Source organism: Mytilus trossulus, chromosome 4, assembly GCF_036588685.1.
Source record: "Mytilus trossulus isolate FHL-02 chromosome 4, PNRI_Mtr1.1.1.hap1, whole genome shotgun sequence".
NCBI lineage: Eukaryota > Metazoa > Mollusca > Bivalvia > Mytilida > Mytilidae > Mytilus > Mytilus trossulus.
This window is the reverse complement of record NC_086376.1, coordinates 75,335,106-75,358,114: the sequence shown is the minus strand read 5'-3', so window position 1 is coordinate 75,358,114 and position 23,009 is coordinate 75,335,106. Positions and strand designations below refer to the sequence as shown.

Sequence of the window (23,009 nt, the reverse complement as noted above, 5' to 3'; positions counted from 1 at the left end):
TTTAATTCCTATTGTAAATGATGTGTTTTGTATGCAAAATTTCAGCAAAACATGTAAAATTCCAACATTATATTTAATTGCGATGTTGCGGTGAATATCATTTTGATTCTATGGAAATAAGTAAAATTGTGATCACGTTTTAAAGTATAATATATCTTGAGTATTCGACTTCCATTAGGTTTTATCAATTTTTGATTTTACCTTTGGAATGAAACAAATACAAGGAAACGTGACCATACCTCTTTTTGAATCTATTTAAAACAAAAATTGGCACACTTATTTTTCTAACGATGTAAATGAAAATATTATAATAAATCTCTAAAAAAAACTCAATGTATCGACCAATTAAGTTTTTTGTACACAGAAAAATGAGCGTATCAATGATATTTCATGTCAACAAAGGAGGTCTGATTTCTTGGCTGGTGATACCATCGGATACGAAGCATTCCCCAGGAGTGGCATCCAACTAGTAGATTAAAAGAAAATCATCAGAGAAACCAACAATTTTGCATTACAAATAACAATCCATGATTTTGTAATATAAATTAAACAGCGACTTAAAAGGGATCACAGTTACTATGTTACAAGAAAAATCTAATAAACTGACTGACATATAGGGAAATTCTTTTCTTTTGAAAAAGTAATCTCAGATCATAACGTTTACATACGTATTAAATGCGTTTCCTTCAGTTTTAGTTTTGTTTTTTGTCCATGGATTTATGAGTTTTGAACAGCGGTATACTTCTGTTGCCTTTATTTACATACAACCTGTGTTTCAGCTCAGTATTCAGTGCTTCGGTACTGACATTATATGACATTATATTATAAATTTTCGTTGAGAAATTAAGAAATTACCAAGAAACTGTTAAATTCATACTCCCTCGGGCAATGTTGACTTAGGTGACTATGGTTATTTCCCTTTTTGGTCAAATAGCTCCTCGCGCTTTAATTGGGTAAATGGTTAGCAAGCTCTGTCCAATGTTTGGGCTCGAGAGTTTCTGGTGAAGGCAAACCAAGAAAAGTGCTTAGGGCGAATTGTTTATAGTGTGTTATTTGCGTTTTATGTCTTGTTTTCTATAAACTGTGATATTGCTGTTATTCATATTGTCCGATACGTAAAATTATTAAAATGGTAACCATGGCCCGTTTTGTTGCTATTTTACATTTAAGCCATCACGTTATTTCCAATATCGTGGTCCTTGTGTCACGTCATTGTGCTGTTTGTACCTAAAACAATTTAAAGTTCACAAAAAACATTTAACTTTATTTTTCACATTAGATACACATTGTCGGGCACATCAAAAGAATTCATATCCGGTAAAGCGAAAAATCTTGATACGAAAATATTACATAATGTTAGTTTTATTTACATTTCTTTGTTTGACCTTTACTGGCCTTCTGTAGTGTGTCGAAATATTTGACTTATGACACAGTGGTACATGCACATAAAAAGCTAACTGTGATCAAAAATATGTAATTTATTGGATAAATAGTCCTTTGTCTCGCCATTGACTAGACGGGCTTAAATCTATTAGCCTCCTTTCATTAATTTCAAATACGACATTCAGCTTTATCTTAAGGCAGTTTACATTAGTGTATAGCAATGTCATTTGATTACTTAATGTAGATATTTTATTTTAATATACTAATACTTTCATTTAGATATTGAACACGACTCAATATAAGATTTATCTTTTTTGGCTGTCAAATTTTTATGTTAAATAAGTGATCCTTCTGAAATGACATCGAGAAAAGCGTTTCGAAATTCTCAAATTTCCTAATGTTTTAGAATATTCATGACGTCATTCCTTGACTAAATTTTAACACTCTGATTTATTTATTGTGCGACCTAGTTGATGCCTGAATATAAACCAATAACTTAAAGTTATTGACTTTTTATACATTAAATCAAACTTTTCCAATGACACATTTGTATTACTTTTTCAGCATTAAGACAAACAGATGGCGACTACATTATCAATGGAAATTATAGACTTACTAGAAACGAAGTTTTCAGAGAAGCGGGAACAACTTTCACTTATCATAGAAACAAACGATCAGAAGGCTGCCGATCGCAGTGTATTATGGCCGACGGGCCTACAACGAAATCCATTGACTTAGAGGTATTAAAATAGCTTATTATTCAAATGGCACAGGTTTCCATGTTTCAGTATCCGCCAAAAATATAATAATTACATATCTCCAATTCATCATAATTTACTTCAATGCGAGTATCTCTAGACTAGTACACTGCCTTGCCCATTTGAAACGAGAAGTATTCTATAGAAAAACTACATGTCGAATAACACCCTTGTGAAAATACACAAAATTAGTCAACTTAAATTTACACACAGATATCTCGAACCCTGTAAACAAAAATAGTCGAGGAATGACCTACTGTTCCTACAACCCTTGTGGAAAGGTTAAATGAGGGTTTTCAAAAATAGGCATCTATTCAGATTTAGTACAGTTTTTACTGTGCATGGTTCTAAAGGGGACAATAATGTACAAATTGATTTTCATAAAAGGAGTGTGATTATCTTCTGCAACAGACAATTTAAATGTTGAAGACTTTCATTGTTCCCATTTCCAAAATTTTCTATCGAAACTATGTTAATGCCATTGATTTAAAACACTTAAAAGTAAGTTGAGTAAGAAATGATAACATACATATTGGGGTAAGCAAATATTTAAAAAAAACAACAACATTTTCAACAGTTTTACATTGTAAGAATTTACAATATTGAAGTATTCATAAAATAAACATCAAAATGCAAAATGTATACATATAACAAGTAGTTAATTACACATAATAATTTAAAAAGAAAAACCGATTTTGATTCGTTTATACGGTAGTAGATATATTGTTGTAACTTATTATCATTCATGAGAACAGTTGAGTTAAGTGAATTATGGTTTTTACTATTGTCATATATCTGTTCATTTGTCATAACTGGCATAAAACAACATAATTCTTGTTGTTAACAATATAAATGTAATTGACTTTTCACCTTCCTATGTAAACTAGAACATGGTATGCTACCTTGTTGACATACAGTTAGTTAAGTATTTACAATATGTAAAGTATAACTACATATACTCGGCTGCCATAAAAAAGAATTATTAAGATATCTAGACCTTGGTAAAATATTACTTGTATTGTTTTTAAATGGACCATAAGTATTTACTGTCTGATATTGGAGTGTGCATGAACGGAGGTAAAACTTACAGATATCTGTCCAACGCAGACCGACTTTAAACTAAATATTTGGCCTCTAGGTCCTGATGTTCCTGTATCAAGGCTCTAGTTCAAGGTTTATCTTGTCCCGTTGAGACTTCGCATCGTTAAAACCATAGGTGTGTCGGTTTGGAAGATAAAAAAATGACAAACTTATACTATACCACAATATTTATAGAAATATTTTTGTTCAACGATAAAATCAAATAATAGATAAAGGCAACAGTAGCATAACGGTGATCAATAGTCATGATTCGATTAAGCGAAAAGCGGGTGACAAACCAAAACAGTGGGGAACATATCATCTATAAAATTGAGAATGGAAATGGGGAATATGTCAAAGAGACAACAACCCGACCAAAATAATACTGATTGTATGAGGAAAACAATGAAACAACAGAAACATTGAACTGCTGCAAAAACAAAAGCCATACATAGAAACAAACTATTTGATATCAACTGCCATATTCGCGACTTTGGACAGAACATTTTAAGAAAACAAATGGTGGGTTGAACCTGGTTTTATGGGTAGCCAAATAAAATTTCAAAAATGTCACCCTTCCTTTTTATGAGATCTTTTTATGAGATTGATATTGTTCAACGTCAAGTTATATGTTTCCTTCATAAAACTTTCTCTATTCCATGTTGTTTTCGTTCCATTGTCGACTAATGATTGTATATTGTCCCACATTGTTTTATAATATCGCAATGTATCACGGTACATGTGCAAATAGGCAATGTATTTGAAGGGATTAATTGAATTATTAAAAGAATTAATTGAATGACCATCCTGCATGAATTGAAACATACTAAGAATGTGGGTCATCACTAATATCTTATCTCATTTTTGATAAAACGAGTTCCTTGTATTACGTCATGATGAATCTAAGTTTGTGTGTAAAACCACCGATTCTTACTTCCTATATATGCAAATACATACAAGATAATAACTTAAATATTCAGAATCTTTTTTTTGGCGCCATATTTGTTGAGGTTGGTTGATTGTTATTAAACTTGAGTCGGTATTCTAATGGGTACGATCTGTGTATCCCTAACGCTGATCTCACTGTTAAACCATCACATATTTCCCAAGAAATAATAACAACGTTATCTCACACCTTTATCATAACATTGTTGTAAGTGTCATTTCGATACCAGTGTTATATATAGTTTAATTTATAATTATGCTATATTACTACGTATACACTAGATATAATGTGAACCTTTCCAGTCAGTCAAATGATTTCCAAAAAAATCAATCCTTTATGGGTTGATTTTAAATACATATATTAGTAACAAATAAATGTGGTTGTTAAATTTTATAGATACTTGTGTGTGCTTCTTTGTTAAATATTGGTTTGTTTTTGTTCTTTTTTAGTTTGTGACACGGTGCTGTACCCCTATTTTGACAATTTTACCTATTACATCTGTTTTGTTCACGCTTTTTTGTAAATATGAAATTATTTGATGCGACTGTCATTAAAGTGAGAGGTTTAGCGCTATAAAACCAGGTTCAATCTACCATTTTCAACATTTGAAAATGCTTGCGCCAAGTCAGAAACATGACAGTTGTTGTCAATTCGTTTGATGTGTATTAGCGTTTGATTTTGCCATTTGATTAGTGACTTTCCGTTTCGAATTTTCTTTGGAGTTCAGTATTTCGCAGATCCGTTATAAACGTGTTTAGCATATGTAGATGTGTGAAATTGTTTATCATTTTAATCTTGCAGTTGCTGTTTTACCAGGTAAATACTGGTATCATGTATCAATTTACCGTGCCGAATAATTTAACAGACTATTTTATGCAAAATATGGTGCCTAATCTTAGAGAAAATCGACGAAATCCTAGTGCACAACCAACTAATCGTGATGCACATCTTAGTAAACAAAAAGACGTTCATATGATAACAAATCCAAATGAACTTCATAAGTATAGAACACAAGTAAATAATAACCAGAATTCTAGGAATATCAATTCTCAAGCAGCTGTACAGTCTAGACCTAGTTTTGACAACACTTACAACACTAATGATAACATAAGGAATACAAATAGTGATACAGGTAATACGCGTGTTAAACCAACAAAAAGTGAACAGCAACCGGTCGGCCAAGGTGGATATTCTTATTCAGGAGGATTAGGAGCATACAACCAGGCTGCTACTGGTGACTACGGTCAGCAATCGCCAGGAAATAACAATGTCCTATCAGGGCAAGAAAGTTTCTACGGTAACAAGGGGGGTTATCCGGTATATAGTAATGGCATTCCACTGGGCGGATCTGTAAATGGTGTGCCGCTTGGCGGTTCTGCAAATAGGGTATCACAGGGAGGAATTCCTCTCGGTGGAGGTTCAAATGGTGTACCTCTTGGTGAAACAGTACAGAAACCACGTTTAGTAATTGCTAACCATATACCTGACAGTAAAAACTATTTTTGGAGAATATCAGGATTTACAGAATGTTCAAGAACTTGTGGAGGAGGTAGGTAGACATTTTACATTTATAATTGGTACAGTTCAGATTTGTATTATTCATTCGATTCTATAAACCTTTTTGTTTATTATAATTTGTCGCCTCCTACATCCAAATTCAGAAAAATCTAGTTTTCTAAACAAATTTTGAAATCTATGATTTCCCTGCTGTGTTTCTAGTATCTAAACAATAAATAACACCCATATTCATATCTGTTCCATTAACATGTACATATAAGTCAATTCATGTAACCACAACAGTAAACAAGAGGGCTTACTGTCTATTGTATCAACAAAGGATGGATCATCCTACGTTTATAAACATCTTTTAGGGTTCAAACCAAGTTGAAAGATGATTATTTATCTTTTGAAATTATCGGTTGAAACATTTTTTAGAACACAATACTTACTATGAAACTATTTTTAAGATCTTAAATCTTCTCTTCATCTATCAATACACGTCAACTTTTGTTCTCATTTAATGTTTGAAAGATAAGGAATCAAACCACAACCTTTCCAAATATGATCGAGTATGAAAATAAAGAGCGATAAAATTCAAAAGTTTTAATAAACGAAAACTGTAAGTTTTGTATTTTATGTAGGTTTAAGGCCAACTATTTGGTAATTAAAAACCTTTTCGGAGAATTTCATTAGGCCAACGACTCTGTATAATGTAGATTTATATCTTTTTTTTTCTGGAATTTGATGCCTATTTTAGAACTGTTGGTGATCTTACAAATAAATAACATAAACATCGTTGCGGTAAAATTAACCCGCGAAAATTTCGAATTGTATACATAAAATGCTCAAAATCGATATTGCAACTGATCATATTTACTGTTAAGATTTTTTTCATGTAAGGACATAAAAAAAGCAGGATTGATAGACAGGTGGGGGTTATACGAACAGTTCTTCTATTTCATTGTATACATGAAGATTATAGTAAGGTGTAGCACTATTTAGTAATTGAATAACACAATATCCGGGTTTTTTAATTAATGTCTCTTGTCAAATACTTCTGTTGTCCTGTTATCAACTATGTACCGCGTTGGTTTTTTTGTTATTCATTCTTAAACCATTCTCACTTGCTGGAATTTTTTTCAAAGAGAATAGTTTTTGGTGTTCCATACTGCTCTTTGTACTTTTTGTCTTTACTCTTGTCCGTCTCTTTTTGAATGTCTGTTTTGATTGGATCTGAATCACCTCTTATTCGTATAAACAGTTAGATTGTTATTGATTTAGTTGTGAAACGTTAAAACTGAAATATCATTCGTGCCTCTTTGCCTGTAAGTCTTTACTGGTTATAATACAATTGTCATCGCTTCCTTAACTGTTGAATAAGACTTGAAATATTAAAGTTGAAGGAACTCTTTGTGAAGAAAACCTTGGTGTCCGTTCACCTTAACTTCACATAATATAAATATATAATTAGGAACTTGAAAGTCTATGATATGACAACAAACAAATTACAATACAAGTTTAGTACCGTACTTGTGTGGCAATGACTAAATTTAGTCTTCAATTACATATTTTAGTGTCAGATGAAATAAACAGAATAAATTTTAATCGTTAGTGTAATTGACAGCTTTGCCAGATTTAATAAAGAATGGTTTTTCTATTTTTATTAAAATTATTCTATTTCCTTTTAAAAAAACATATCATCTCTAGTTTTGAAGAAAGAAAAAAACGTACCAAATAATTAACGAGGGATGAAAAATACCAGAGGAGCATTTAAACTTATATGTCGAAAGAAAATAAACAAACATCGCCATGGTTTAAAAAAAGACCAATTGACAAACAATAGTACAATTGGAACATTATACCTCTATTTACCTATTAAAATACAACCTAGATAACTACAGACTAAACAACACAAACCCCACTTAAAACTGCACGTACAAGCAAATGAGACGTCCAAATGAAAGCAATAACTTCGAATTAGTCTATGGTTATTGTCACTATTAGAAAATAGGTAACAATTTGCGTACAGTCATGAAGAATGATTTCTGAAGACTTGTCTTCTTCATTCCCCAATACTATCTTTCACATAAAGATTTTGCTATATTGCCATGTCGGCAGTAAAACTTTGGAAAAGCATTAGCTTATATATTAAATACATTTGATAATGAGTTTTCTTTTTCCTAGTTGTCTGTCTACAACTTTGAAAGACATTTTCAACTAAAATTTCAGCTACAATTATGTACATGAAGCTACAACGAAGACAAACAAACTTTATTTGTAAAAGCCCGATTAAACTTTATAGCTAGTCGGGCTTCATAATTTTTCATCAATATACTGTCAATATACTTTAGTATACCTCAAAACACGATGAATAAGTTTATTAGAGTAAAAAAAATGTAAAGTTGGGTTCATCCACCAATCGAATGTGTATTGGCTCTGTAACAGGAACACCAGTTTGGTAATTGGGCCATCCTTTCTGTAACGTTGAAACATTTTAGTTTTAACATTAAACTAATGAATTATTATATCAGCTTTAACGATCAGGATGTTCCATTAATAGTACTATTTTCTTACAGTTATGATTAAAGTTTAATAAAACATTTTTTTTTACTTATTTGACATTTAACCAAAATCATTCATAAACAAAAAAGAATGCAACCCATTTGTTTGATATTAGTGTAGAAGTGAACTTTTAAGTTATTGCTCTGAATTTGTATTATTAAGTTTGACTCTTTTTACTTTTTTTTAAATTTAACTTGATACTCGGTTCCATCCCAGGTTTCTATATTTTCTAAAATTGAATTTTTTTATGGACGAGTTAATTATGTTTTCTATATCGATTGTAAAATTAATAGTTCAAGTTTCATATATTTTAATAATTGCCTTTTGAACAGTGCACTTGTGACTGTCAAACACATACATTATCTGTTACTGCAGCCTTAAATGCAAGCCTGCTTAATCATTCTATACAAAAGAATGTTCTTGCCTGTCAAAATGACAGTTGATATAATCAATGATTTCCTTTTACCCAATTTAATTTTTGTTTAAAAAAAAAGATATATTTCATTTTTTTTATATTTTGAAACAAAACTGACAGTGGGATTTATACTGGGCGGGTGGTGATGATGGCAATTTCTTTTTATGATGATGAATGATGTTCCAAGACCTATTTAAGGATGATTTATATGGTCGTATTGACTAACATGTGAACTGGAATTTTAAATGATGCAGCTCAATTACACATTAAAAATTCTTTTCCACTGTTCTTAAATTTTTGTCGGGTTTAAGTTTATTACCTTACGAGAGGTTCCAGTTAGGTTTGTCTGGATTAAATAAAATTTGAATTTAAATGTTTACGTTTAGGTAGGTTGAATTTACTACGGTTGAAATACGACAAACTCACATTGAATATAGAAGTACCGAATTCATATTGTTATAAAAAGTAATACCACAAAAATTCTTAACTCCAAGGAAAATATAAAACGGAAAATCCCTAATCAAGTGTATTATCTTTTGTATTAACATTGGTGATATAGTGCCTGTTGATGGCCAAAATGAGTGGAAAATATTAAGAACAAGTTTTCAACTGAACAGCTGTTATTAAACTAAACAAAAGTTTGTATGTCCTATTCAGTCTTTAGAATAATAATGTAATGACAATCGCGATTTCATCCGTGTATGCTTAGTAGCAATACTTATCTTGTACGGAACAACAAAATGCTTAATAAGGTATACTGCACAGTACTGGATTGACAGCACTCAAAACGTTTAAACAGTAACGAATTCACTACCAGTAAATTTCGATATATTACTAAAACAAAACTTAACGTTTTCAGTTTTAGGTTTTTGCAATGATGTTAAGACTAACAATTAGTTATCAATTCAAGCGATACAAAAGAAAGCGCAAATGCAAATTTCAATACATAATAAAGTTATTTAATAATTCAAAAAATGACATGAACAACAAGTTACCAGTAAAATCAGTGGACGAAACTCGTAAATACTCTATTTTTTAGATGCAATAAGGCCATACTTGTTTCATGATAATTTTCAAATTTTAGGGAACAATGTTCTGGGAGAAATGATAAGTCAACGGAATTTGTCCGTTTAGTTCCAAGATACATTGTGTCATTAATCAACAGTAAGACAGGTGATTTAGCACCTGTGGAGAGGTGCAACAGGATAGGGGACATCTGTTTATCTTGTTTGACAAGAGATGAACAGATTGCTATGACCTTTTTAACCTTTTCTTATTCTTTTCTTGATGTGTGAACATAAACACACCGGTAAAGGTCATCCGAGTTGGCAGGAAATTTCTCATTACCCCCTGTTAGGGATATGTCTTAATCTTTAAAATAATATTGGAAGATTAACGGGATATTCTATGAATTATTAATATTTGGTATTTCAAATATTTTGGCTTATAATATATATGGTTAATATTAAACTTCTTTACTGAGTAGACATCCTAGTATCGTGATGATGGTAAATTATAGTATATCAGCTTATTCGATCGTAAAAGTTATCATTTTATTGATGACCATATTTTAATTATATTTTTTTAAATATTTTTCTGTGATTTTTTTTTGGTGTTTTTTCTGGTCAGTTGTACGCATATTTGATATTTTAATCAAAATTTCTAAACTTCTACAAAGTAAACTTAAAACAATATGTTGGGCTTTAAAATTGTAACAGTTTGTATGAATTTTATTAGACTATATTCCAACTTAATTGTTACACTCACAATCAAATCAGCACGTTTCAGGCTTGATTTAATGAACAAAAAGTATTATACAGTACAATAATTGACCGTACAGGAGACATGCATTTCTTCTAAATATGATAGGACATTCTCAGGCAAAAAGTATTTTTATTTATCATAATCCTAGGGTACAATACTAATAATAATTTGAACTTTTTTATGTGACATTTATTTTGATGAGGATAGTGAAGCTTTTCTCCAGACTTATTAAAATTCAGATTTATCGTGACTCGCTTGCTTGTCTGATTTGTAAGACGTAAAGGGAATAGTAGTATATCGGTGTTCAAACGTCATAAATCGATTGATAAACAAAAACATATGGGTTACAAACTAAAACCGAGATAATAATATCACCTATAAGAGGAAAAAAAAGGAACCGCAGAAACACCAAAGTACATCAATACAAACACAAACACACATAGAAACAAACTATTTGATAACAACTGCCATTTTCCTGATTCGGTACAGGACATTTTAGGAATAAATGATGGGTTGAATAAATTTAATGGCATGCCAAACCTCCCGCTAGATGACAATGTTAAAAAAAATATCGCTAATACACCTCGTAAAAGAAATACAACACAAACACACGCAAGAACATTCATCACAGAGAAACGCACAATTCAATAATATAAAAGTCGACACAACATGCAACCGCAAAACAAAAACGAACATTTTCCATCAACGAAAACCGGAAAACCGACCTATCAGAATGATTTAATTCATACATACATTAAACCATAGAACTCTTGTTATAATAAAGAAAATGCGATAAAATAGTTCCTAAATTAATTACTCAAACTTCCTCATACGAGTTATCGAACTCAAAGATAAATGTTATGAAATGGGTTTTTTTTTAAATTAAAGAGTATTTGTGACAGTTTTGTAGTCCTTTATTAAATATAAAAAAATATTTAAAAAAATGATTACTATAGGATTATGATCAATTATCGAAAGCTCGAATGCAAGTACCATGACTGGTCATCTGTTGTTTATTTTAACAGGTGCACAGGAAACAAAGATTATATGTTTAAAAAAAGATACCAACGTTATGGTGACTAATGAAAATTGCGATCCTCGATTGAAACCACAGTCACAAGTGCTTAAATGCAATTCTAACATATGTCCACCAAAGTAAGTAAACTTTTTTTCAGTGTTCAGTTTTTCAGTATTCAAGTTCTTTTAACAAGAGAGATGTCCGTAATTACCTGTATATCTTGTCCCTAATAAAGTGTTCCAATCAAGTCAAACTCAAGTATAGTGTAGTTGAGGAATTAAAACAAATCATCACTTATGTTATAAAGTTATCATATGAAAAATATAATATTCGTTCTAAAACTGAACTTTCGAGTGAAAAAAGTAGCATTTCATTTCTACAGAGAACATGTAGGTGTACAGTGCCTCACAAAGAAATTTTGAATGCCTTGACCAGCCTACCTTTCATATGTTTAGATCACTTAAATGGCCTCTTGTTCGGCTGGTTTTTGTAAGGTTTTTGGTTCGATTCCCGGATGGGTCAAAACATAGTCTTGAAAAATTGAAGTGTTCTGCTTTTCTCTTAAAGTATATATCGTTATAATTAAAACTAAAGACACGAAGACTATTGTGTCATAGTAATGCGTCATGTCTCCTGCAATGTGAACAACCATGTTAAAAATAAGCTCAATCTAGTACAAAGATATGTTTATTTCATTTCATTTTATTGATATCAATGTACATTTGCCGCTACATGTTAAAGAGTCAATCCCTATTTAAAACCAGGACATATTTAATTTGTATTAATTAAGATTAAATATTATAGGAAATTGATTTTTAATAAGCGTCAATAAAGTTACATTTTTTTCCTGACACGTTAACGGTTTCAACATTTAGAACGTTATATAATAATTATTTCAGGATCTAAAAGATATTTGCAAAAGTATTTTTATTATTAAGTGTTTGTTTAAGTGAGTTAAAAATTACATATACACCTGGGTAAAGTTTAGCACCACCCTGCATTTCTCACAAATCCAACTACTAGTATTATAACATTTAGTATTGTTTATGGCTCCAAATATATGAATTATGTAATTCTGTAATTGATAACACCACAGACACACATGAAATAAAAAAGGTGGAAGAAAAAAAATAACGCATTTGATCTAAAGTTACATTGTTTGTCTTACAAGACAAAGCTTCGGTACTTAAAATGGACAATGTTAAACTATTGGTGCTTACAGGTTATATGGTTCAATAGCGTAGTTTGCTCTTCCTTGAAACGCAATTATGTTTGTTGTATAAATATTATAAATTCAACAATGTTCAATACATACGTCTTTTCACTTTATGGTTGAAACATTGAGTTTATTGCTGATGTAGTATTTGTAATTCCTGGTGAAAAGCTTGAGATAAATCATCTCTTTTTCATACATTGTGTCTGAGACATAATTTGTCGTCTTGGTAAGTGAGAGAGTATTGAACTAGCTCAGCTTTTGCTGCAGGATAAGCAAATATTCCACAACACAACACAAAAGTCACTGTTTGGTCCATTAAATAAAAAGACAGAGTTGAGTTTACATCGTTTAAATGATGTTTTTACTCAATATTTTTTTAATTCCGCATAGTCTTATTTTCAAACAAATTGGATTCTTTTCTTGTAAGCATCAAAAGTTAAACATTACCAAAGACAACCAATTGTTTTTCAAAACTGAAATTAATTGTATTTGTTATTTTAACTCAACATTTCAAGTCTCGGCAATAACAAACTGGCTTACTTTTATACTTTTAGGGCCATAAATAATAATTCAATAACTGAGCTCCATCACATAGGAATTGGCCTTATGCAAGTTCACATAAACATGTACAAGTTAAAAACTTTGGTTGATTTTTGGAACATTCAAATACGAAACAAAAGTTAAATGTTGGTCTGTGTTGTAGAGTTCTTATAACAACGTAGTTTTCAAAGAGGTACAAACTGTTCATAGAGATTTGTTTAACTCGTATCAGATGAACAGATGTATTGATGTTGATTTACATTGGGTGGATTTCTATCTGACGCAGATCATATGTTATAATATGTAAGGTAGTAAGAAAAATCGGTGTGGTGCGGTAATTTTTTTCCAGGTGTATTTTTTGTGTAATAATAATACGTAAATATGTATTGCGTATTATTTGTTCAACTAAAATAAGCATATTTGCTTCTCAAAGTTTGGTGCATGCAATGGATTTTCAAATATTTTGGCCTTTAGAATTATTAAAGAGACATTAAGATTCGAAGTGTCAAATTGAGAGCAAAAAATAGATACACTTCTTTATTCTCAATTACATTTTTGACAGTTGGGAGTCTGGTAACTGGTCAGATTGCAGTGAAAGCTGTGGACAAGGGATGCAGACAAGACCAGTGCTGTGCAAACAGTTAATAGATTCTGAACTACATTTAGACGTCCCAACTTCTCGATGCGATTCAAGAACCAGGCCAGAATCAGCCAGGAGTTGCAACACAAGAGCTTGTGCTGAATGGACTAATGGAGAATGGGGAAAGGTTATTTTGAATATTCCAAAACTGTTTTATTGGATTTTCTACAAGTTTGTGTTGAATCAGGAACAAAAAATGCATAGACCGTCTTTTAGCCAAATTCATTTTTAGCTCACGTGGGCTTTTCCCATCACTTTGCGTCCGTCGTCCGTCGTCGTTATTTTTTACAAAAATCTTCTTTGAAACTACTAGGCCAAATTTAACCAAAATCAACATAGGAGTATCTAGTTTAAAAATGTGTCGGGTGACCCCGCCAGCCAACCAAGATGGCCGCCATGGCTAAAAATAGAACATAGGGGTAAAATGTAGATTTTGTCTTATAACTCTGCAACCAAAGCATTTAGAGCAAATCTGACACGTGGTAAAATTGTTCATCAGGTCGAGATCTATCTGCTCTAAAATTATCCGACGAATTGGACAACCCGTTGTTGTGTTACTACCCATGAATTGGAAATTTTAAGGAAATTTTGCTGTTTTTGGTTATTATCTTGAATACTAGTAAAGATAGATATGTACTTTAAACAAAAATAATGTTCAGCAAAGTAAGATCTACAAATAAGTCAAAATGACGAAAATGGTCAGTTTCCCCCTCAAGTAGTTCCTGCCTTTATAGTCATTGTTTTACAATTTTCATTAATGTGGTAAATTTTTGTAAATTTTTACATTATATTTTCCTCTGTGTAACTAAAGGGCCAAGTTTATTATAGATAGAGAAATTTGTAAGTAGCAAGAATTTTCAGTAAAGTAAGATCTACAAACACATCACCATCATCAAATCACAATTTTGTCATGAATTAACTCATCATAAATACAAGGACTAAATTTAGTATAAACGCCTGACGCGCGTTTCGTCTACTAAAGACTCATCAGTGACGCTTGAATCCAAAAAAAATTTAAATTCCGAAAAAGTACAAAGTTGAAGAGCATTGAGAACCAAAATTCCTAAAAGTTTTGCTAAATACAGCTAAGTTAATGTAAGCCTGAGGTATATTGGTTTGTTTAATACAGGAATGCACATAGAACAAAGTGAGCGACACAGGCTCTTAAGAGCCTCTAGCTTTAATAAAACTGGTGTACATATAATATTATAAGCAATGATAAAATCTGCAAATTATTATGTTATCTCAAAAGATAAATAACATTCGAAAGAACATTTAACCTCTTATTTACAGCAACTTGGATCAAATGAAGCGTTGTCTGGTCGACGTAATATATTACCAGCATAGTATCCTTTCTTCTGTATTTTGTTTTGGTTTGGGGTGGGGTGGGGTGGGGGTATAACGCCGCGAGAAACAAAACTAAATAAGATCACTTTGATCACAAAAAGTTATATAATTATCCTTTTACTGAAAGCTATGAAAAAGCTATAAAGTGCACCAGCTGTTGAAAATTTACACTATTTTACCATGATAATTCGGTATTTGTAGTGTTCTGTGAATTGTGGTCGGGGAAAACAAGAACGAGAGGTTTACTGCAAGCATGTAGATGGCAAAAATACCACAGAGTCAATTTGTCTAGGTTCCAAACCACAAACATTAAAGAGTTGTGAAATGGGTGTTTGTGCAGTTGGTTGGTTTTACTCAAAGTGGTCAAGACGGGTAAGATTTTAAAACTTATAATGCTCATTAAATGTTAGATTTCTTATCTATGATGTTGCTGGGTTGTGGCCTTATTGATACATATCCGAATCCCCTTATATTTATTTTTAATTTTATTGTATATTTACTAATCAAATGACGTCATAAAGTGTAATGGCATAACTGGAAGTTTTTTTAATCTTATTATTTTATCTATGTTTTAAACTATTATAGTACATTATTAATTTTTAGGAGTATATAATTACATTATATGGTTATCTACACAAATGAAGATAACTGATGTAAACGACTTTACATCACCCTTTGAATGGCAAAACAGTATGGATTAAAACAGTACTAAATTGTTTAATATTTGATATATTATGATATCTAATATAGTGATACCTCCTTTAATAATCTGAGTTGACAAAGTATTTTTATTTGATAGCTATGAATGTGACCACATAAAAGTTACAAAAACATCAGACAAATACAAATATGTCTTGTTTCTTTTATTCATTTTTCATTTAAAGTCATCTTTGTGTCTGAAGAATGCGTGCACTACACCCTTAAGCTTGAAGACAGGTGCTCTATTACCGCCGTGTCATAGGTTTTTATCTCTCGGTCATGAAGTTATGTTTTCTGTGCGATTTTTATCTGATTTTAAAGAAGATTACTTATAATTTATTAATTGATTTATCGGGATGATAAATAAGATTTACATTTAAATTGTTAATTTTACTTACTTGTGTGTTAAATATACACATTTCGACAATTTTTTCTCCAGGGTGCTTTTAAGATGAAATTTTAGAATATATGTATGATGAATCTTGCCCCATATTTTAAATAAGACGAATTTTGATCAAACCTTGAGGATACAGAAGTAGTAAGAAGTAGTTTATAAATGTTAGTATCTTGATAAAAAATATAACGGATGTACATTTTTTGCTGACTGGTTTTTAAGGGCAAATCGGTATATTAAAACATGTAAAATATAAAAAAAATACTAAACTCCTAGTAAAATTTAAAAAGGAAAATCCTTAATCAAATTCAAAAGCTCAAACACTCAGTCGATTGGATAACAAGTGTCATATTCCCAACTTTTCTATGTAGAAAGGGTGGATAAAACATGGTTTTAAAGCTAGAAAAACCGCTCATTTGTATGACAGACAAATTTCATTATATTGACAACGATGTGTGAACAAAACAAACAAACATAATAGGTAAAATGTCAAACTATGGGCACAGCAGTCAACATTGTTTTATTATCTTATTCCCAGAGAGAGATATGCTTTATTATATTAATAGATAAAACTATTCAACAACGTCAAAATAAAATGAATCATGTTTTGCCATTAACTTATAGAAAAAACTCATACCCCCAGCTATGAAAGGCTTCGGCATGACAAAATATATAAAACAATTCAAAGGAAGAACAAAAAACGTATCGGATAAGTGTGCCGCAACAGAATAATAGTAATCTAAATGTCTAAATCGGTCATAAAATGATGTGATTTTATAAATGTTATTCAATCTTTTGACTATTTATTTTTCAGTGCTCATCTAGTTGTGGCACTGGATACGTAACAAGGAAGGTTTTCTGTTCAGCAGCAGACGGTGCACCACTACCTGAAAGCAAATGCTCCAAGTCAAAACCGAGGGAAAAGAGGCCATGTCGCAATAGGATTCCATGTGGCGGCATATGGTTCACGGGTCCATGGTCAAAGGTACAAACAAAAATGTGTCCATAGTACACGAATGCCCCTTTCGTATCATCATTTTCTATGTTCAGTGGACTATGAAATTGGGGTAAAATTTCTAATTAGGCATTAAAACCAAAAAGATCATTAAAATTATCATAGAGAACATGTGTTCTGAATTTCAAGTTGATTTGACTTCAACTTGAAAAAAACCTACCTTGACCAAAAGCTTTAACCTGCAGCGGAAGAGACGATCAGACGGACGAACGACGGACGGACGAACATACAAACGGACCTACTGATTAGAAACCATAATGCTCCTCTACAATCGTATTTGGGGCATAATAGTTTTAAAATTTAAGTGACATACTATTCACGAATCAAATTGTTTCTTGATATAGAAGGAAATATCCACTCAGAAACACTTATTAAATAATTGATTTTTCATAACGATTCTAATCACTTCCTTAGCCATTGAAACAATTCAACCATGTAATTTCCTCAATTACACTCGAGCATGTACAACGTGAACTTGTAAAAATATTACAGATCTGGTGCTTGACATAAATAATAGAGTCAAATACATGTATAGCCAAATTGTGCTGTAAAATGTGTTACTCATAAAGTAATAATCGTTCAATTTCGTTTATATAGTGCTCTGTGACATGCGGAGATGGGATGAAGAAAAGAGATGTTATATGCATGAAAAAATTAGGCGAAAAGCTCATCACTGTGGTTGGAGATGAAAACTGTTTATCAAAACAAAAACCATCAATAACTAAACGATGCAAAGATTTACCGCCTTGTCAAGCGGAATGGTTTATGACTTCTTGGTCAAAGGTATGATAAATAATTACATTTTATTTTGAATGTATGTTCCACTGTCATAATAATATAATTGCATTTTTCATGGAAAAGTGCGCAGAGTTCAGTTAAAAAAGAGGAAAATATGTCGACTGGTGGAAATAAAGACACCCAATGTTAAATTACATTTTTTCTATTCAATTTATAATTTTCGAACATAAAAAAAAAAGAAATTATTGGAAATTTTAACCATTTCAGTTCTAAAAAACTTTCTGAAACAAGTCATTCTCCTTATCCTCAAAATTGTGCTTTCGTAATTCCCTTTTGCTTCATTTCTTTTATAAATGACACGTGTTGATTTATTTCTAGTGTTCAAAATCTTGTGATGCTGGAACAAAGTCAAGATTGGTGAAGTGTTTAGACGAAGATTTAAGTCCGAGTTCAACATGTTCTGAAGATCATCGTCCGACTGTACGTCACGTGTGTAATACTGATTCATGTGACCTTCCACAACTCGATGAAGGTAAATCATATTAGTATCTCTATTAGTGTATTCTATTGAAAATTATCAGGTCGACAAAACATCATTAGCAAAGTATCTGAATTAAAAATGAACAGCCATACTAAAATACATGAATGGTTAATATCGAAGCAACGTTTTTATTTTAGTTTTTGTCTGTTTCTGGTGCTTTTGACGTCTCCTGCTATTGAAAATAATGTTCATCAGAAATCTATCTTCATTCCATTTAACTAACATCGATATTCGACCATGGTTATGTTTCATGCACAACCATCCAGTTCGTACTTCTTTGGTAAAATCGCCGTATTAAATCAATACTCACAAATATTAAGTATAAGCAACAAAACGGGTACAAATAGTTAAAATGGAGAGTTTACTCTTCTGAAGAATATGAGTAAATCATTTGTTTTGTTCCGATTAGTGTAAGTGAATATTAGTAGTTTTTATGTACTGTTCTGTGTTTTGTTCTTCTTTATTAAGCTAAAGTATGTTCTTGTCTTTGATTTTCTTTTTGCTCTTTTAATGAAGAGTACATTTGATTGTCAATTGTTAGATAGGTATGAACCAGGCAGATGCGAAATAACAAAGACATATACACTCATTATAAGATCACAAATTAGTGAATTTTCAGAGTATACATGATTAATTTAAATATTATATATCATTATCATTTTGCTTACAGATCCAACCTGCATAGATAAACTTTCAAACTGTAAATTAGTACCACAAGCAAAAATTGAACTCTGCGATTATCCATTCTACAAGACTGCATGTTGTCGGTCTTGCAAGAAGCGAGAACACATAACACATGCCAACAGAACTCATTCATGAGGATATTTGTAAAGTGTTAATTTACTGTGAGGAAGGTCTAATTAGTTCAAGGATTAAAACAGCATTGTTAATGAGTGTTGTGATATAACTGTGCTAGTGCTGACATAATATTACAATGTGGAAAATTGAGCAAGCTTTTCCTCGCTGAGCTTAGTCATGATAGAAACATTATATAATACTTGAGTTGTAATTTTGTGTACAAACCACTTTAAAGTGCTTTATATGCGTTGACAAAAGTGTAGGGCTATATTATGAATGCATGATTAGAAAGTAGCTACACAGTCGCTGTTATAAATGATATACAATGTACAATAATGTGTATGATAATGGTTATTTGAAGCGTTTAGTTATTACTGTAGTACATGCTTTGTTTTTTTACGTTTCCATTATTCTTTATCTAGTCAAGTATATTTTTCTGAGTTCGCCGAATGAAAGTTTATTTAGAGAATTTCTTCTGTATCAATATGTATTAATAAGAAATCTGTTAATTTTCTATGAGATGAAGATTTGTTCTTCTAATTCATTGTTTTACGAACGATTTGTTCTTGGATGCCGGTCATATTTTAAAATACTTCAGTTAGTAACGTTCAAAAGGGTTAAATAAGTTTCTACAATAACATTCTCGGGGCCAAATGGTCTGATCGTAACTTTTTGATTACGAACTACAGTAGTCGAAGCCACCTATCATAGCAACACTTATATCTATGTCTTGTAAAAATGAGCATTTAGCATAGCTTTTGGCTATTCTTTATAATTGTTTTTGCAGTTATGAATAATTAATGCTCTATATGTGCCTAATATAATAGTTTTGGAACACACAAAAAGATGAAAGACACAAAATTGAATTGAAGAAAAATTCGTTTAGATCTGTTGTGCTTGAGTTTTAGAATTTGTTATTTGGATCGTATTACTTTATTTGATTGAACTCTAGAATAATAAATGTAATCTTAATTATGTATGTGAAACAACAGGGTATGAATGTTTTAACATAACTTTTCATATATATTTTCACTTCTTTAACGAGAATAAACCTATTATGAAGTAAGTATATCTGAAATGTATTGGTATTATATAAAAGTTTATGCTAAGCATAAAACACTAGTGGTTGTGAATGTTAGGGTCATCCATTTCCATTTACCATAGAAATCATCATGTTCATCATCATTATTAAATACTTTTTAATGAAGGGCACATTAAAATATCGATAGGGCATACTTGATAAAATGGCGAGCTTGTTAGCGACATATCGATACTTTGTTATTAAGCAGTGCAGACTTTGTTTCCTATCTACCTCTATCACGTACATTCATAAGATTATTTCTGTAATGTAAAGAGAATGCAGGAATATGTGTATTATTCAGTTGATAGAATATTACATTTTTTAATTTTTTATGTTGTCCATCAACGGGAACTTTGTTGGTAGTCTTAATGGTTTTCCTCTGTTCGTCTATTCTTCCTTATAGTTGTGGTATTTGAATTAATAGTTGTTCCCTCCTTTTTTGTTTTTGCTAGCAACACTTCGAAATAACCAGTAAAATCAAGTAATACTGGAAACGTTATTGGAATATTTTAGATTTTGCTCCAAACTGATCTAACATAATTTTGTATGAGCTGCGTTCTAGAACCAGTGCTCAGTCATATTGCAGTTTGCGGTTCCCAAAAGATGCCGGGTGTTGATTTAACATCTGGGCATGGCCTTTTGCGATGTCAAATGTTCTGTACCAAGAAACAATGTCAACACTCTTTGCAGATATTTGTCATTATACATGCATGCCTTATTTTCATAGATATTGTCGATACAAAATTGTTATGTTGATTCAGCATACTTATTTTAATTCTCATCTAACATTCATGACAATCATGTAATATCTGTTGAATAAATGTGTTCAAAATATGTGTGTCCAATTATTTCCATAATTTATGTCTTGCACATATAATGTTATTCTTACTATCCCTCTGGTATCTTTCGCCTCTCTTTTATAACTGAATTAAAATTTCCTTTCGATTATTGATAACAGCACTGTTATATTGTATGGAAATTGGTTAGCAGTGTATATGACAAGGAAAACTCGTCTATAGATTTAATGCAAAAATATCATGCATTCGAAGCGCTTTACTGGATTTGCTTTATCATGCTCAAAGCTGACGATTTGGAAACCAAGGATTATATTTAAAATCTGAAACAGTCGGAAGAACTCATGACCAAAAAGGAAATAATAATGATAGTCAAATCCGTCTCAGTAACTACACTGAAGAATCATGGGCGATTCGACTGGATGTCTTATTGGCTCTTTAAAATGGTAGTCAGTCAACAGAAATATTATCACTGATAAACAAACGGTGTGCATAATGTTTATACAATTGTCATCAATTGAGGGGTTTGGTTAGCCACTCAACCAGGTTCAACTGACCGTTTTTTCTTGAAATGTTTTGTACCAAGTCAAAAATATGGCAGTTGTTTATCGAATAGTTCGTTTATATGTGTGTTGGTGTTTGCTTTTGTTGCACTTCATTGTTCCTGTGTTCTTTTGTTTTCCTCATATAGTTGACGGTGTTTCCCTCTGTTTTGGTTTGTAACCCGGATTTGTTATCTCTCAATCGGTTTATGAACACCGGTATACAAAGGTTGCCTTTGTTTTACCAAAGCATTTTTTATTTATTAGAATTTATGACAAAATTTCGCTCCGTCTGGAAACTTTAAAGCATGGCTATATCTTCCTTGACTGTATTGGGTATCTAAATTACATTAGTGCCCATACACACAACGTTATGTTGTTGGGTATTCAAAGTGTTCAACGAAAACTATAAACATTAACTTCAACAGCAATCAAAGCCGGGCTTCGACGTGATTGTAAAACAGGCCTGTCGATACTTATAATTACAAAGATCTATTAGTGTACATTCATACCGTATAAGCCTTTTCCCCTCTTGCATTAGTAATTGACTTTTCTACCCTTTAGATTAACTTAGCTGTATTTGGCAAAACATTTAGAAATTTTGGTACTCAATGCTCTTCAACTCCGTACTTTATTTGGCCTTTTTAACTTTTTTGGAAATGCGCGTCTGGCGTATGCTAAATTTAGTCCTGGTATCTATGATGAGTTTATTAACAAGAGTATTCCCCTTTCAAAAATTAAAGGCCAGATTGAAAAAATGGTCTTCATAGACAATAATATCTTGTTTTAGGTTGTATAAATCATACTTTTAAAAAATTCGCAAAAAACTGGCTTTGTCGAGATACTTGATATCTAGATTGTTAACCTAGTTGTTACTTTATGAGGACGTGTTTTTGATTTCAACTGTGCTTCTCTTTTTTTTGATTTGTTCCTGGTTTCATGAGGCTTAGTTCTTATGCGCATCTTTTGAAGAATGAAAATAAACAAGCATGTAATTAAGGTTTCGTTATAAAGATGATATTCTCTATTAAATGGTAAGATCTTTGGTAGATATGTTGAACATATCTTTCCAATATAACCTGAAATAAAGGATACATATATACGGTTTAGTCTTATTCATTTTATAACTTACATCGACAAATTTATAATGAGGTTCGGTTGGGAACACAATTTCACGACAAACGAGATGATTTCAGCTTCCCAATTGTTAACTTCTTATTTCTATGTGGCAACATTCC

General features: G+C 31.4%; 1 protein-coding gene across 5 annotated transcripts in view; it reads left to right on the top strand.

Moving 5' to 3' along the window:
• LOC134715979 (thrombospondin type-1 domain-containing protein 4-like) overlaps nucleotides 1-21,269 on the top strand; it is a 90,109-nt gene extending 68,840 nt beyond the window's left edge. For all 5 annotated transcript variants that reach the window (XM_063578600.1, XM_063578597.1, XM_063578599.1 and 2 more), the window contains 9 exons: nucleotides 1,948-2,123; nucleotides 4,969-5,716; nucleotides 11,434-11,563; nucleotides 13,745-13,949; nucleotides 15,371-15,541; nucleotides 17,077-17,247; nucleotides 17,875-18,060; nucleotides 18,394-18,547; nucleotides 19,227-21,269. In XM_063578600.1, the coding sequence (XP_063434670.1) occupies nucleotides 1,948-2,123; nucleotides 4,969-5,716; nucleotides 11,434-11,563; nucleotides 13,745-13,949; nucleotides 15,371-15,541; nucleotides 17,077-17,247; nucleotides 17,875-18,060; nucleotides 18,394-18,547; nucleotides 19,227-19,375 (2,090 nt within the window). In that variant the 3' untranslated portion in view covers nucleotides 19,376-21,269. The remainder of the gene's footprint in view (nucleotides 1-1,947; nucleotides 2,124-4,968; nucleotides 5,717-11,433; nucleotides 11,564-13,744; nucleotides 13,950-15,370; nucleotides 15,542-17,076; nucleotides 17,248-17,874; nucleotides 18,061-18,393; nucleotides 18,548-19,226) is intronic.
• The last annotated feature ends 1,740 nt before the right edge of the window (nucleotides 21,270-23,009 follow it).